General features: G+C 34.4%; 1 protein-coding gene across 4 annotated transcripts in view; it reads left to right on the top strand.

The window, feature by feature from the left end:
- The window catches only part of LOC149798736 (unconventional myosin-XVI-like), a 480183-nt gene that overhangs the window by 306368 nt on the left and 156831 nt on the right, over nucleotides 1–16984 (top strand). For 3 of the 4 annotated variants that reach the window (XM_089957605.1, XM_089957606.1, XM_089957604.1), the window contains exons 32-33: nucleotides 2499–3507; nucleotides 8425–8550. In XM_089957605.1, coding sequence (XP_089813731.1) covers nucleotides 2499–3507; nucleotides 8425–8550 — 1135 coding nt within the window. The remainder of the gene's footprint in view (nucleotides 1–2498; nucleotides 3508–8424; nucleotides 8551–16984) is intronic. The other variant, XM_089957607.1, reaches the window with a different exon arrangement.

Raw genomic sequence — 16984 nt, 5'->3', positions numbered from 1 at the left:
AGATACTGTCGTATGTACACACATTTTTCTTAATGCTGGATTCAGCACTATTTCAGATATTATTGTATGTGTGCACATTTTCTTAATACTGGATATATCACTATTACAGATACTAGTGTATGTACACGTAGATTTCTTCATACCAGACTCAGCACTTTTTCAGATACTAGTGAATATACATACAGATTTGTTTTCATTCTGTCCTTAAAAACTAATATGGATATTATTCTTAAAGAATATGTCAGAAATTATACTCTTATGTACAAAATTTCCTCAGTTGAGAGTTACTTTTTGTTTAATTTTTTAATTAAAAAGAAAGACAACACTTAACCAAGCTGAAATGAAAAAACATTTGCTGGATTTGCGGTTTATTCTGCTTGGCAAATGCAAGGGAGACAACTACAAAAGAGGATTTATTGTGCATTGCATACCTCTACTTTGACAAAGAGCAGGAACCTAAATACAATTTATGGTCAACAGTTAAATAACTTTTTTCAAATAAAGTCAAGAAGAAATCATTTTTTGACAAAAACATTCTAATACCTTTAAATTTGACTTTGCAAATATTGAAAAATAATCCCTTCCTACAATCATCCTGCCTCTTGAAAAGGAAAAGTTCTACTTCTCTTCACACTCAAATTAACTACTTTTCTACATCCATCCCTTCTATTCATACTCAAAGTTAACTACTTTTCTACATCCATCCCTTCTATTCACACTCAAAGTTAACTACTTTTCTACATCCATCCCTTCTATTCACACTCAAAGTTAACTACTTTTCTACATCCATCCCTTCTATTCACACTCAAATTTAACTACTTTTCTACATCCATCCCTTCTATTCACACTCAAATTTAACTACTTTTCTACATCCATCGCTTCTATTCACACTCAAATTTAACTACTTTTCTACATCCATCCCTTCTATTCACACTCAAATTTAACTACTTTTCTACATCTATCCCTTCTATTCAAACTCAAAGTTAACTACTTTTCTACATCCATCCCTTCTATTCACACTCAAATTTAACTACTTTTCTACATCCATCCCTTCTATTCACACTCAAAGTTAACTACTTTTCTACATCCATCCCTTCTATTCACACTCAAAAGTTAACTACTTTTCTACATCAATCCCTTCTATTCACACTCAGATTTAACTTCTTTTCTACATCCATCCCTTCTATTCACACTCAAAGTTAACTACTTTTCTACATCCATCCCTTCTATTCACACTCAAAGTTAACTACTTTTCTACATCCATCCCTTCTATTTACACACAAAGTTAACTACTTTCCAACAGTCATACCTTGTAAAAATTCATTAATTTCCTACATACATCCCTTTTATTGAGACTTGTAGTTGCAATTTTTCTACAACCATCTTTTCTATCGAAACTAAAATGTTCATTACTTTCTGACAGTCATCTCTTCTGCTGATCATTCTGTGGAAACAATGTGACCCATTTTTCAATCTTTGATTCAAGTGCCAAGAAAAATGACATTTTTTGCAAAACCATAAATATTTATACCCAAGAAAAACAATGAATTTATAAATTCTGTCAAAATATTCAAAGAAGCTCAGTAAGGGATAAAGGACTCTTCAATTGATCAAAGTGCTACAAGGTCAAAGGTGAAGGTCATGATGTTGTTGTAGGGTTTAATGCCATTTTTTCAGCACATTATAGGCTATACATGACAGCCAGTATAACTGGTGGAGGAAGAACCCTGGAAAACCCCAGGAAGAACCACCAACCCACAAGAAGCTACTGGCAAGCTTTCTCATGTACCCACGTTTGCCAAGCCTGAGACTCGAACCCACGCAGACAGAGGTGAGATGGCAGTGATCCAGAATGGTGAGCACTCTAGGTCAAGGTCATGACAGATGTTATTTGTCATAGACATACAGTGAATCTTGCTATAATACAGTGGTCAGGATCCACAGAGTGTTGTTATGCTATAGAACACACCATGCAATAGCATGACAAATTAGTCAGTGAAGACAATAATGCATGCATTACAAATTGTGGTTACGGGGGGTTATGGGAGTTGATACTTCAAATTATCTTAAATTGATGGATATTAAAAAAGAAATAGTGAAAACACAGTGACTGCATATTTAATATTTGATTTTAAGTGGATTTGTATGAAAAGTCAGTATTGATAGTACCATCTGATGTCATTGTATCCATAACAAATAATACACAATAATTCAATCAAAAATATGTTCAAAGAAGCATACATTTTAGTCATTTCAGCATAGAATATGATTTGTATGAATTCAGTGCCCACCCAAATAATATCAAGACAGGATTGATGTACATGTATATATTGTACTAATGATGTTAGTGTAAATTTCAATCTGCTAGATTTTTGCCTGCTTGAATACATATGAATTAGATCACTGTATGACCCTCACATGATTCAGCAAATGATTCAGCAGATATTTATCCCAGAAAAAAAAGCATGTATTATTCATTTCATATTTTCTTCTTTCAGTTTTCATTTAATACATATGAAGAACTCCCCAATGATATGGTGTTTGATGACCATACTCATTCAGCGACACAGGTTCCCCATGCATCTCTTTCTCAAGCCAAAGTGCATCAGTACCAACAACAACAACAACAAAGTCCCAGTTATGGAGCTTGCAAGCCATTTTCCTACCTGCCATCAGCCCAGTCTCCCAAATTCCCTCGCCAGTCCCGAGGAGACAGTCATGGAGACAATGTGTATGAAGATTTTTGTGAAGATGGTAACCAGAATACACATATGGGCAGATTAGACTCTCAGGACACGAATGGACACACCAACAAAGCTGTTGGTAGAAATCCACCCAATCCAGCTGTAGCCTATGGAAAACATGAATCAGTATTTCAACCACAGCCACACAGACCCCCGCCCAAAGGTCCACCCCCACCTCCACCTCCAGGAGAACCAGGGCAGTATAGTCCCAAACCGCAAAGACATTCAGAATGCATTGATTCAGGAAAAAGACCTTCCCCTGTGTTACAAAAAAAGAATTCTGGTCGTAGTTACTCAGTACCATGTGTTGAAGGTGAACTGACTCCATACAAGACACCTCTTCCTGCCCCTCCTCCGCCTATTTCAGTGAAAGAAAATTATTTAGCAGCTGCTTTGGAGGCTACAAGGCCCCCCTCACCCCCACTACCTCCTCCACCCCCAGAGCTTCAAAGGAGTTCTGATCTTCCTCCCCCTCCTGTACCAGTTCTCGCATCATCTGCTCAAAGTGTTCATCCACCTGCTCCTCCCCCTATATCAACCATTCCCACAAACAAAGACAGAGTTTCCAAATCTTCAGCAAAGGACCAAGACCCAGTTTCACCCAGTGCCAAGGGACTTAACTTACCCAGTCCTGATGCATCTAAGGGAGGTAACTTGAGACAATCACCTGCTGTGCCTGTTGTACCAAAGAAAATGTCAGAGCATTCAGATCAACTGGTTAAAGAGCTTCAGACTGTCCAGCTTACCAAGACAGATAAAACAGGTATGAGTTTTGTGAATCCAGACTCTCCATGTTACAAAGACAGATAATATGAGTATGATTATTGTGAATTCAGACTGTCCATCTTATAAAGACAGATAAAACAAGTTTGACTTTTGTGAATTCAGACTGACCATCTTACAAAGACAGATAAAACAGGTATGATTATTGTGAATTCATATTGTCCACCTTGTGAATTCAGACTGTCCAGTTTACAAAGACAGATAAAACAAGTATGACTTTTGTGATTTCAGACTGTCCAGCTTACAAATACAGATAAAACAGGTATGATTATTGTGAATTCAGACTGTCCACCTTGTGAATTCAGACTGTCCAGCTTACAAAGACAGATAAAACAAGTATGATTTTTGTGAATTCAGACTGTTCAGCTTACAAAGACAGATAAAACAAGTATGACTTTTGTGACTTAAGACTGTCCAGCTTACAAAGGCAGATAAAACAGGTATGATTATTGTGAATTCAGACTGTCCACCTTGTGAATTCAGACTGTTCAGCTTACAAAGACAGATAAAACAGGTATGACATTTGTGAATTCAGACTGTCCAGCTTACAAAGACAGATAAAACAGGTATGATATTGTGAACTCAGACTGTCCACCTTGTGAATTCAGACTGTTCAGCTTACAAAGACAGATAAAACAGGTATGACATTTGTGAATTCAGACTGTCCAGCTTACAAAGACAGATAAAACAGGTATGATATTGTGAATTCTGTTACAAGTCTATGCTTTTAAAATAAATAACAGAAATGAGTGAAAGGCAACAAGCTTTGAAAATTCAACCAATAATTTATTTCCCTAGAATACACAGTGACAATGAGAAAAAAGAACTTATGGTATTACAAATTAAATCCCAAAATAATCCAAGAATTACAGTTACAAGTCTTAATTTTTTAAAGTCCTGAATAAAATTCAGTAAAAGTCCAGAATAATCCCAAAACTGCATGCAATGATGTGTCTGTGGTATGTTATAAAGTGTTTATGTGTCAAAAGTCTTTTCTTGAATTATAGTAATATAATTCCAGGTTTGAATTCACTATAAATTCCAGTGAATTTCTCTATCCAAGAATTTAATCAGAGCACTTTTGTATTTCCATAGAAATAATCATTTGAATTCGATAATTTGAAGAAATAAAATTTTCAGCCCAAAATTGAAATACTTGACACAGCATATAAAACAATTTAAAAGTGCTAGGTCTTAAGGCACAACTCAAAAAATCCTCTCAATCACAAGATTATATCATTCTCTACTTGACCTCAGGTCACAATTAGCATTTTCTAAAATGAAAACATTACCTGACAAAAACAATATCCTAGGATGATTCTAATGTTTACAAAATAAACATCATAACCTGGATTATGTAAAATGCGCTTAGGAAATTCCAAAACATAGACCTAGACCCAAATAACATATTTACTTCTACTAATAAAAATACTGATTTTAATCCCATACACATAGAGAATAATTTAGCTTTGTATTAGTTGTTTACACAAACACACACACACACACACACACAAAATCAATTTGGGTCAGACAGAAATGAACTAAATTTTGGACAAGGTCAAATTCAACATACAATGTTACATTATAATAGCATGTATTGAAATTTTAAAAAATTATTTAAAAAAAATAACTAACAAACAATGTAAATTAAATATATATAACAATTCAGATTATCCAGCTTACAAAGACATTTAAAACGGGTATGATTATTGTGAATTCAGACTGTCCATCTTACAAAGACAGATAAAACAGGTATAATTGTTGTGAATTCAGACTGTCCACCTTATGAATTTAGACTGTCTAGCTTACAAAGACAGATAAAACAGAACATGACTTTTATGAAATCAGACTGTCCACCTTACAAAGGCAGATAAAACAGGTATGATTATTGTGAATTCAGACTGCCCAGCTTACAAATGTATTTCTAACCATCTTTTTTCTTTTCCCTTTTCAATAACAAATCCAATTAGTGGCATGTTGCCATACAGTATTTCTAAAAGCCAAATCTTTTGAATGTGGAATACCAAAGAACGGTTATAGATGCCTCAAGAGTTTTTTTTCTTCAGATATATTAGTGATTTTAGCTCTACTGTCATATATCTCAGCAGCTTATGGGATGGCCTGTTGTCCCTTATCCATCCATCTATTAACACATAACTACTTGTAGGATTGCTGAGAAACTTCACATGTACATTCCTCCATAGTAAGTCCAAAATTAAATTGGTACAGCTGAGCTCAGTAAGTAGTGTCACAAATTTAATATCAGTTAAAAGCTTTTCTGTGGTAATTGATTTAGGTTGTCCACAAACATTTCAACAGATGAAGACTGTTGACCATAACTAATAGATCAATTTGTTTTGTGCAGAGCTTCACAAAGTTTTCAAAGTCAAGCTGTCTGGAAAAGTTTAAGTTAAAATAGCAAAATATAACAATATAACATATTATCACGACTAAAGTTAGATAATTAGGTCCCCAAAATATCAGATGTTATTAGGAAACCATGTAATATTTATTGTACAAGTTAGGAATTTGTGTTTCCTTTTTTATTTGTTTGTACCTTAAAACCGTAGGCTTATGAGTAAAGTTATTGCAAAAGATATTTAAATAGTACATGTAGATAGAATATTTGCATGAAAATGGAAGGGTTAGAATGAGGATACAGTGTGAAGAGTGAGGACATACATATACAAAAGATATTGAAATAGTACATGTAGATAGAATATTTGCATGAAAATGGAAGGGTTAGAATGAAGATACAGTGTGAAGAGTGAGGACATGCATGTACAAAAGATATTGAAATAGTACATGTAGATAGAATATTTGCATGAAAATGGTAGGGTTTGAATGAAGATACAGTGTGAAGAGTGAGGACATACATATACAAAAGATATTGAAATAGTACATGTAGATAGAATATTTGCATGAAAATGGAAGGGTTAGAATGAAGATACAGTGTGAAGAGTGAGGACATACATATACAAAAGATATTGAAATAGTTCATGTAGATAGAATATTTGCATGAAAATGGAAGGGTTAGAATGAAGATACAGTTTGAAGAGTGAGGACATACATATACATTCATATAGACAGATAAATTGATAGATACATGAGGGTTTTGGAAATGCTGGATTTTTAAGAGAGATAAATGATGAGGCTAAAGACCTTGAACTGAAATAGTAAACAACTAAGAGTAGAACTGTGTTATCTAAATTTTAATCGTGATTTTGTTGAAGAATATAATGATATATTGTATTAGTATAATTAATTATTGTTTTATTGTAATATAAATAATTATAATTAAAGGCATAACATTAACTGCCAGCAAATGTCAGTATAAAGAATTATGTCATGGTCATACCTTTTTTGGCACAATACCTGAGAGCTAGGCTAGGGGAGAAAACCTTTCACTGCACACACTTTAAACATTATGGTTTGTTTTTAGTGTGTTTTCCCCTTATTCTCTAATGCCAAATGCATTGAGAACCGACGAGCATTCCATTTATTGCAGTTCTAAATTTCATATGTATACACATGGATCTTTTCGCAAAAATTAAAGTGGGTTGTTTCTCTTGTCTTTCATAATAACATATCTTCTAAATGACAACCCAGATCTCCAGCTTTTGTATTATAAATAAAAACAAATAATAAAGTAAATTAACCTCACATAAAAACCAAGTCAGTAATGGTCGTACCTGTTTATTTAAAGTCAATGTTCACTATCTTGGAAGAAAATTGTACTGATTGACGGAGTACTTTCTAGATATGGCAGAAATTTCATGAAAATTAATAAGAAATGTGAAAGTTATACATTTGAACTGTAACTGATTTACTGCATTATATGAATGAGTTTGTCATTAAAGAGTATGTATGTCAGTAAACTCTGTACATGTCAGTTTCTATGTATGTGTCAGTCACTAAAGAGTATGTATGTCAGTAAACTCTGTACATGTCAGTTTCTATGTATGTGTCAGTCACTAAAGTGTATGTATGTCATTAAACTCTGTACATGTCAGTTTCTATGTATGTGTCAGTCACTAAAGTGTATGTATGTCAGTAAACTCTGTACATGTCAGTTTCTATGTATGTGTCAGTCACTAAAGTGTATGTATGTCATTAAACTCTGTACATGTCAGTTTCCATGTATGTGTCAGTCACTAAAGAGTATGTAAGTCAGTAAACTCTGTACATGTCAGTTTCTATGTATGTGTCAGTCACTAAAGTGTATGTATGTCATTAAACTCTGTACATGTCAGTTTCTATGTATGTGTCAGTCACTAAAGAGTATGTATGTCAGTAAACTCTGTACATGTCAGTTTCTATGTATGTGTCAGTCACTAAAGTGTATGTATGTCAGTAAACTCTGTACATGTCAGTTTCTATGTATGTGTCAGTCACTAAAGTGTATGTATGTCATTAAACTCTGTACATGTCAGTTTCTATGTATGTGTCAGTTACTAAAGTGTATGTATGTCAGTAAACTCTGTACATGTCAGCTTCTATGTATGTGTCAGTCACTAAAGTGTATTTATGTCAGTAAACTCTGTACATGTCAGTTCCTATGTATGTGTCAGTCACTAAAGTGTATGTATGTCATTAAACTCTGTACATGTCAGTTTCTATTTATGTGTCAGTTACTAAGATCCTGGTGACCTCTTGTTCAACACAGATATCTTGATTCCAGATGCCATATTCATGCATAACTGCTATATCTAATTGGTCAGCAGTCAGTTAATTGGAATCCATGTCATTTAATAATTTTTGGACATATTTTGTGTGCTTCTGAGATGTCAGAATTGCATTAATAGCTTGATATAATTCATATGCAGAAATAGTTTGACAGAATTCATATGTAGGAATTTTATAACTAATTTTAATGGTAATTACATTCTCTGCATAGGAAGTCCACAAATTTCTCCAGAGAAAGAATTTCTTGAAAAAGAGCAAGAGGTGGTAAATGTATTAGTTGGTGTAAAGCTAAAGCCCTCAGGAGTGAAATTATGGGAGAAACAGGAAAAGACAGAAGGTTTGTTGTGGGCCATTTCAATTCATTTTTTGTCTCATTGCTTTACGAAATATACTTAATTAATTTACAGCGTTCAAAATATTATACGTAAATGCACACATGAATATTGCACGAAATTGTGACCATGCACACCAAAAAGTTACATTGTTATGTGCAAATGGATACATCTGCAACTTTGCACACCTTACAGTTACTTCTTATAAACACCTTTTTATGCATAAGACAACAGAGGAGAAGTTTATGTCATTAAGTATGTCACTGATTGAAGCCCAGCAGAGGTATGCTTGACTGCTGTGTCCGTAGGAAAGGCACTTAACGATCTTATTTTTTCAAAATGATATAGCTTTAATGTGTTCAAATAACATTAAAACAATGAAAACTAAACTGACTGACTAGCTGAAAAGCAAAGATTTATAACTGGATAACAACTTTATCTAAAAGTCATTTTTGGTTTTTATGAACCTTCCAAGTTGGGAAATGTAAGAAGTACAAATAAACTGATCTTATTGCATTGAAAAACAGATGGGTCCCCTGTAAACTTCCAGAAAAAAAATGGCGGAAGTGTGATTTTCAAAAAAGACAGCCCAGACTTCCTAATGCTGTGTTAGTGACAACTCAGGAATTCATGGGGTACAATTTCTTCCAACACTAGAGTTCCTTTCTTTTGTTGCAGATAATATGAGAAAATGCAGCTCTCTGATTTAGTTTCCATAATCCTGCAAGATTATATAAAGTGCATGTAAAATGTTAAATCTGCACCCAATTTATGGCTCATATAACTGTAAGAGCGAATGAAGTTTTATCAGCACCACAAAAACTGCTAGACCAGTTCCAACCAAACTTGGCACAGGCCACTGTGGCATAAAGGCCTTTCAGCTTTGTAAAATTAAGCCACTTTGCCGTCAGTTATGGCTGCCATTACATAAACAGAAAAACCTTTAAACAACTTCATCACAGAATTCATAGCAAATTTGACCATTAGGTATGGGCACCATTAAGTATACCAAATTAGATATGGGCACCATTAGGTATACAAAATTAGGTATGGGCACAATTAGGTATATGAAATTAGGTATGGGCACCATTAGGTATACCAAATTCGATATGGGCACAGTTAGGTATACCAAATTAGGTATGGGCACCATTACTAAAACTACAAATATCTAAAACAATTTAAAAAGAAGAACTGCTGAAATAATCTGAAGAAAACTTTAGAGAAAGCATCCAGGCAGAACTGACTTCAGAACTGTAAAAGTGATGTCAGTCTACCATCAAATTTGTCTGCCATTACTATAAACAGAAAATAACTTTAAACAGCTTCCCAGAAGCTTCTCGGCAGAATTTGACAGAAAGCATTCTGGTATTTAGGGTTTTCAAATTTATATGAATGGTGCAGATTTGCCATCAAATATGGCTGCCATTACTAAAAATGGACATTTTTAAAAATGATATCTAAAATGCCACTCAACAGAATTTGACCACATTTTTAAAAAAGCATTGTATCATGAACGGCTTTTAAATTCTTATGAATGATGCTAATTGACTGTCAAATATTTTTGCTATAACTAAAACTTAACAAACCTTATTACCTTTTCTTTAAATAACTGCTAAACAAAGCTTTGACTGAATTTGACATAGCTTTGAACACCTGGAAGATTTATACAGATGTTCTGCCATCCAATAAAGCAATCATCACATAAAGTAAAAGCCATTTTTGCATTTTATATAAAAAAATTGGCTGAGTAGAATTCGACAAACATTGACACAAAGCATTGGAGAATGGGGTGGGGGTGCCTTTCAGCATTGGACAAATAATATTGATTTGGGATCAAATATAGCTGAAGATAACAATAACTTGAAAAACCTTGCAACATTTGTTTTAATAAAGTAACATATGCAGTCAAGATCATTGGAAGAAATTTCAACCAAAAGCATCCTACTGACCCAGATTTCTTGGCCAGATGCTTTTGCATTTGACTGTTAAGCAGATGACAGCTATTGAGAAATCGCAGGCCTTCAAAGGTCTCTTGTTTTGTATATTTACACAATATATCAGATATTTGAAAACAACGTTTTGTTTTGCATGATTTTACAGTGAATTTTTGTTTCTAAAATGTATGCCAATTCAGTGTAGTGTTATTCCAATTAATTTTTCAGTTTTTCAAGATGTCATTGGTCTGAAAGCTTAAGTTTAATTTGATTAAGATAATATGTTTTAAAAATTGTATATGTTTAAAAATTTTGATTGTTTGAAATGTTATTTAATAAATGCCTATGGTTTGAAAACTATCCATCAATAGAAGTATGTGTGGTTTTTTGATTTTTTATGTACCTTTAAAAATTCTAGGCCTATTGCTATGGTGTATGCAGTGTGGCAGTTTATAGTGATGTCTATGCTACAGTGTCTGCAGTGGGCAGTTTATAGTGATTCCTATGCTATGGTGTCTGCAGTGTGGCAGTTTATAGTGATTTCTATGCTATAGTGTCTGCAGTGGGCAGTTTATAGTGATTTATATGCTACAGTGTATGCAGTGGGCATCTTATAGTGGTTTCTATACTGTGGTGTCTGCAGTGTGGCAGTTTATAGTGATTTCTATGCTATGGTGTCTGCAGTGGGCAGTTTATAGTGATTCCTATGCTACTGTGTCTGCAGTGTGGCATTTTATAGTGATTTCTATGCTATGGTGTCTGCAGTGGGCAGTTTATAGTGATTTCTATGCTATGGTGTCTGCAGTGGGCAGTTTATAGTGATTTATATGCTACAGTGTCTGCAGTGTGTCAGTTTATGATGATTTCCATGCCACGATGTCTGCATTGTGGTAGTTTATAGTGATTTCTATACTACGGTGTCTGCAGTGGGCAGTTTGTAGTGATTTCTAGCACTGGGGCATAATGCCACAGACATGTAGCATCATGTCCCACCCAGTCCCATTATCCTAACACCAGGCCAACCAGTCTCAACACTAATTTTAAATGCCAAGCGAGGCCATTGCTAGTACCATTTTTAGAAGTCTTTGATATGATTTGTCTGGGGTTTGAATCTTTGAACTCCCACAACAAAGCATAAGTATGTATGTATGTATGTATGTATGTATGTATGTAATATTTATGTAATATTTGTATGTATGTATGTATGTATGTATGTATGTATATATGTATGTATGTATGCATGCATGCATGTATGTATGCATGCATGCATGTATGTATGTATGTCTGTTTTTCTTTGTAAATCCTGGTACATGATTTTATCTATAATTTTTGTAATTTTTATTCATGGGTGTAAATTTTAGTGATTATAACTATAGCTGGATTTCATACATGTATAGGTCCTATTTTAAGATATTAAAGAACATAAAATTGCCTACAGTCTATAAATAGGTGCTTGTGTACATCTTGACAGTTACTGATAATAGAATTATTAGTAAATATGTTTACAAGATTCAGCCTTTTTCAACTCTGATGAGGGGAGAAAAAAATCTCCCAGTTTTTGGGGTCATTCCTTGCCTACCTCCTGATCTCATAATATCTCCCTATTATTTGCAGAGAACTCCCCAGTTACTGGTATTACATTATGTCTGTCAATTTTCATTTCTCTGAAAAAATTCCTACATAAATAGATATATACTGTATGCAATCTACATAAGCCATGTTCTGTTTTATCACTCATGAATATTCTTATGATGAAATAATTAATATCACACTTTAAAACACAGTATCACATTTTAATCGAACTGGACAATACACCTTTCGTTGTGTTAATCAGAAACATCATGTAGACTTTATTCAGTAAATAGAATGTGCAATAAATTAACTTTAAACATTTACTTGTATGTATTTTTATGTTGCAACACATTTGACAGTAGAAAGTAGTAATACTTGTTCATATTGTTGAAATGAATTTTCCAGATAATAAGAATATATCTTGTTCTAATTCTCAAAATTAAAGCCAGAAAAATATTTGCATAAATGTAAAGACTGAATAACCTTATGATAGTTGTTCTTGCATGATATTGTTTGTTATGGAAAGCAAAATGCAACCCTGTAAGCATCATTGTACAGTGTCCTTCCCAGGCCAGTAAGTTGTATATGGCAACCCTTTTAGCATCAATGTACAGTGTCCTTCCCAGGCCAGTAAGTTGTATACATCTACCCTGTAAGCATGTCTGTACAGTGTTCTCCCCAGGCCAGTAATTTGTATACAACAACCCTGTAAGCATATCTGTACAGTGTTGTCTCTAGGCCAGTAAGTTGTATATAACAGTCATGTAAGTATGTTTGTGTAGCATCCTTCCCAGGCCAGCAAGTTGTATATAGCAGTCCTGTATGTTTTTGTAGCATCCTTCCCAGGCCAGTAAGTTGTATATAGCAGTCATGTAATTATGTTTTTGTAGCATCCTTCCCAGGCCAGTATGTTGTAAACAGCAGTCCTGTAAGTATATTTTTGTTGTCTCCTTCCCAAGCCAGGAAGTTTTATATGCAGCCTGTGAAAATAATCAAACACTAGCCTGAGTATTTTCCCTTGATGAACAAGATTATTTACACTGTCCAGTTACTGATTGGTACACACAATGCTGATATGCATGGTACATGTTGATTGTATCAAATATTTGTCACTATTGATATGCATGGTACATAGTGTTGATTGTATCAGGTATATATCACTATTGATAGCAATGTATGTGCATATAGCAGAGTCAGATTGCTGTGTTTTGATCAGAATGAACATAATAAAGTCTACATGATAGTTCTGATTAACACAATGAAAGGTGTATTGTCCAATTTGATTAAAATGTGATAATTCACTAAAGAATGAAAAAAGGAGATATATATAGGGTTTAACAGCATATCACAGTCCTATCTATATAGTAAGTTTAGGTATCACCAAATGAGGCAAAGAAAACAAAGATAACAGCAAAAATGGGCACAATCCCTAAAATACAAAGTAATATATTTAATATAAATGCAACTGTTAAGAAGTTCAACATTGTCATGGGATGCATTCATTATAGGGCAATGCCTCTATTAGCCACCTCATGGGATACATTCTAGGGCAATGCTTCTGTTAGCCACCTCATGTGATGCATTCTCGTGCAATGCCTCCATTAGCCACCTCATGGGATACATTCTAGGGCAATGTTTGTAAGCCAATGCATGGGATGCATTCTAGGGCAATGCCTCTGTTAGCCACCTCATAGGATACATTCTAGGGCAATGTTTGTAAGCCAATGCATGTGATGCATTCTCGTGCAATGCCTCCATTAGCCACCTCATGGGATACATTCTAGGGCAATGTTTGTAAGCCAATGCATGAGATGCATTCTAGGGCAATGCCTCTGTTAGCCACCTGCAGATGGGCATATTAGGCCTTTTATTTTTATTGTGAGTTTATATATAAAATATATTTTTCATATTCTATTTACAGTTTCTACCATTTTCCAGTAAAATCATATGATTTTGTTCATATTTCCAGTCCTGTAAACTGGAATATAGTATTCTTGTTTTGAATCACACAGTCAACTTATTATTTTTGGTTTGAATTGCACAGTCAACATATTATTCTTGGTTTGAATCACAGTCAACATATTATTCTTGGTTTGAATCGCACAGTCAACATATTATTCTTGGTTTGAATTGCACAGTCAACATATTCTTGGTTTGAATTTCACAGTCAACATATTATTCTTGGTTTGAATCGCACAGTCAACATATTATTCTTGGTTTGAATTGCACAGTCAACAATTATTCTTGGTTTGAATCACACAGTCAACATATTATTCTTGGTTTGAATTGCACAGTCAACATATTATTCTTGGTTTGAATTGCACAGTCAACATATTCTTGGTTTGAATTGCACAGTCAACATATTATTCTTGGTTTGAATCACAGTCAACATATTATTCTTGGTTTGAATCACACAGTCAACATATTATTCTTGGTTTGAATTTCACAGTCAGCATATTATTCTTGGTTTGAATCGCACAGTCAACATATTCTTGGTTTGAATTGCACAGTCAACATATTCTTGGTTTGAATCGCACAGTCAACATATTATTCTTGGTTTGAATCACAGTCAACATATTATTCTTGGTTTGAATCACACAGTCAACATATTATTCTTGGTTTGGATTTCACAGTCAGCATATTATTCTTGGTTTGAATTGCACAGTCAACAATTATTCTTGGTTTGAATCGCACAGTCAACATATTATTCTTGGTTTGAATTGCACAGTCAACATATTATTCTTGATTTGAATTGCACAGTCAACATATTATTCTTGGTTTGAATCACACAGTCAACATATTATTCTTGGTTTGAATTTCACAGTCAACATATTATTGGTTTGAATCACACAGTAAACATTATTTTTTGGTTTGAATCGCACAGTCAACATATTATTCTTGGTTTGAATCGCACAGTCAACATATTATTCTTGGTTTGAATCACACAGTCAACATATTATTCTTGGTTTGAATTGCACAGTCAACTTTTTAAACTTGCCCTGAGAAGCACACAGTCCTGGTCTACTTTAAGTGCCTTGTGTGAACATGATTTATGCAAACTGGAAAAATGAATTTGCTCTCAATTATTTTCATTGTATATGTCAATGCATAAGCATCCATACTGTAACTACACTTAGCATATTGTAATTACACTTATCATGTTGTAATTACACTTAGCATGTTGTAATTACACTTGTCATGTTGTAATTGCTATTGGTGTGTTGTAATTACACTTCACATGTTGTAATTACACTTGGAATGTTATAGTTCAAGAGCACTGCATGTAAATAAATTTGGTAACAAGGGCACTTAATAATTAGAGAGGCAAAGAACAGTCATTATCGTAAGACAATAACAGTAATTGCAGCCAGAAATTCAAACAGGAAATATAGTAAGAGGTACTTTCCCCTAAACAGTTACATTGTTCATAAGCTCCATAATTTCGGATACTTGAGGCATTTTTTGGTACACTGATGGAAGTAACTAGGAGCCAGTACCTTTACTACTGCAACTTTTTGGGATGCTACATTGATTTTTCTTCAGGAGATGTAAGGTTGTGTTAGAGGTAAGAGGATTTGTCTATAATATACCAGTTTCAATCAAGTAGCACTCAGATCATGACAGATTCATAATAGAATGCATTAACTGTGGCTGAGACCTATTAACATTAGCATTTGCAATAAAAGAATTTGTTTATTTGAGCATGGATGTGACATATGATGCCTGTAACGGAAACTTACATGTCTGTTTAACACCTCCATTAAACTTAGATCATTATGACCTGTTTTCCATTTGTCACTGACATTGTTAAAAATAGATATTTAAGGACCTGGAGTCTTAATGGTAAAGGTTTGAGTGAAACAGTAACTAGATTGAGCAAAATGTGTGTAAGACTAGGGGCCAATACATGTCATATCTGCCAACCCATCCAGACAGTTGTGTAAAACTAGCGACCAATACATGTCATATCTGCCAACCCATCCAGACAGTTGTGTAAAACTAGGGGACAATATAGGTCATATCTGTCAACCCTTCCAGACAGTTGTGTAAAACTAGCGACCAATACAGGTCATATCTGCCAACCCTTCCAGACAGTTGTGTAAAACTAGGGGCCAGTACAGTTATATCTGTCAACCCTTCCAGACAGTTGTGTAAAACTAGGGGCCAATATAGGTCATATCTGCCAACCCTTCCAGACAGTTGTGTGAAACAAGAGGCCAATATAGGTAATATCTGCCAACCCATCCAGACAGTTGTGTAGAACTACATACAGATATATGGCATACCACACTTTCAGGCAGTTGTGATGAAAGTGATTGGGGGATAAAAGTTAAAATTGGTTTTGTGGTCTCAAGGGAGTGGGAAGTGAGGTCAGTGTTTATGACCCAAATAAATAAAATTGTACAGTTGAGAATAAGTTGTCAAATTATACATGCTTGTGGAAAATTACTGGAAATTGAAACTTGAAGTTTTAAAAAAATGAAAGACCCAAAAAAAAGAAAAATACTGTTCATACATGGTTTAAATTTTTTTATAAATGTCAGCTTGCTTCAGGTAAACCGAATGGATAATTAAACTTGCCCATGGGAACTTTAGTTGTTGTTGTTGTTGTTGTGGGGTTTAACGCCATTTTTCAGCACACGATAAGCTATACATGGCGGCCAGTATTAATGGTGGAGGAAGAACCTGGGAAAACCCTGGAAAGAACCACCGACCCATGAGAAGCTACCAGCAAGCTTTCTCGCATACCCACACTGGCTGAATCCGAGACTCGAACTGGCGCAGACAGAGGTGAGATGGCAGTGATCCGTAATGGAGAGCGCTTTAGACCACTTGGCCACTCGGGGTCCCAGGAACTTTAATGAAAACTTAACTGTGTAGTAATATTATTCGTATCTGACAATATTTTTAACTTTTCAACCACATACACAGA

This window comes from Sinohyriopsis cumingii, chromosome 5, assembly GCF_028554795.1.
Source record: "Sinohyriopsis cumingii isolate HCF-2022 chromosome 5, ASM2855479v2, whole genome shotgun sequence".
Lineage (NCBI taxonomy): Eukaryota > Metazoa > Mollusca > Bivalvia > Unionida > Unionidae > Sinohyriopsis > Sinohyriopsis cumingii.
This window is presented reverse-complemented; position numbering and strand designations above follow the sequence as displayed.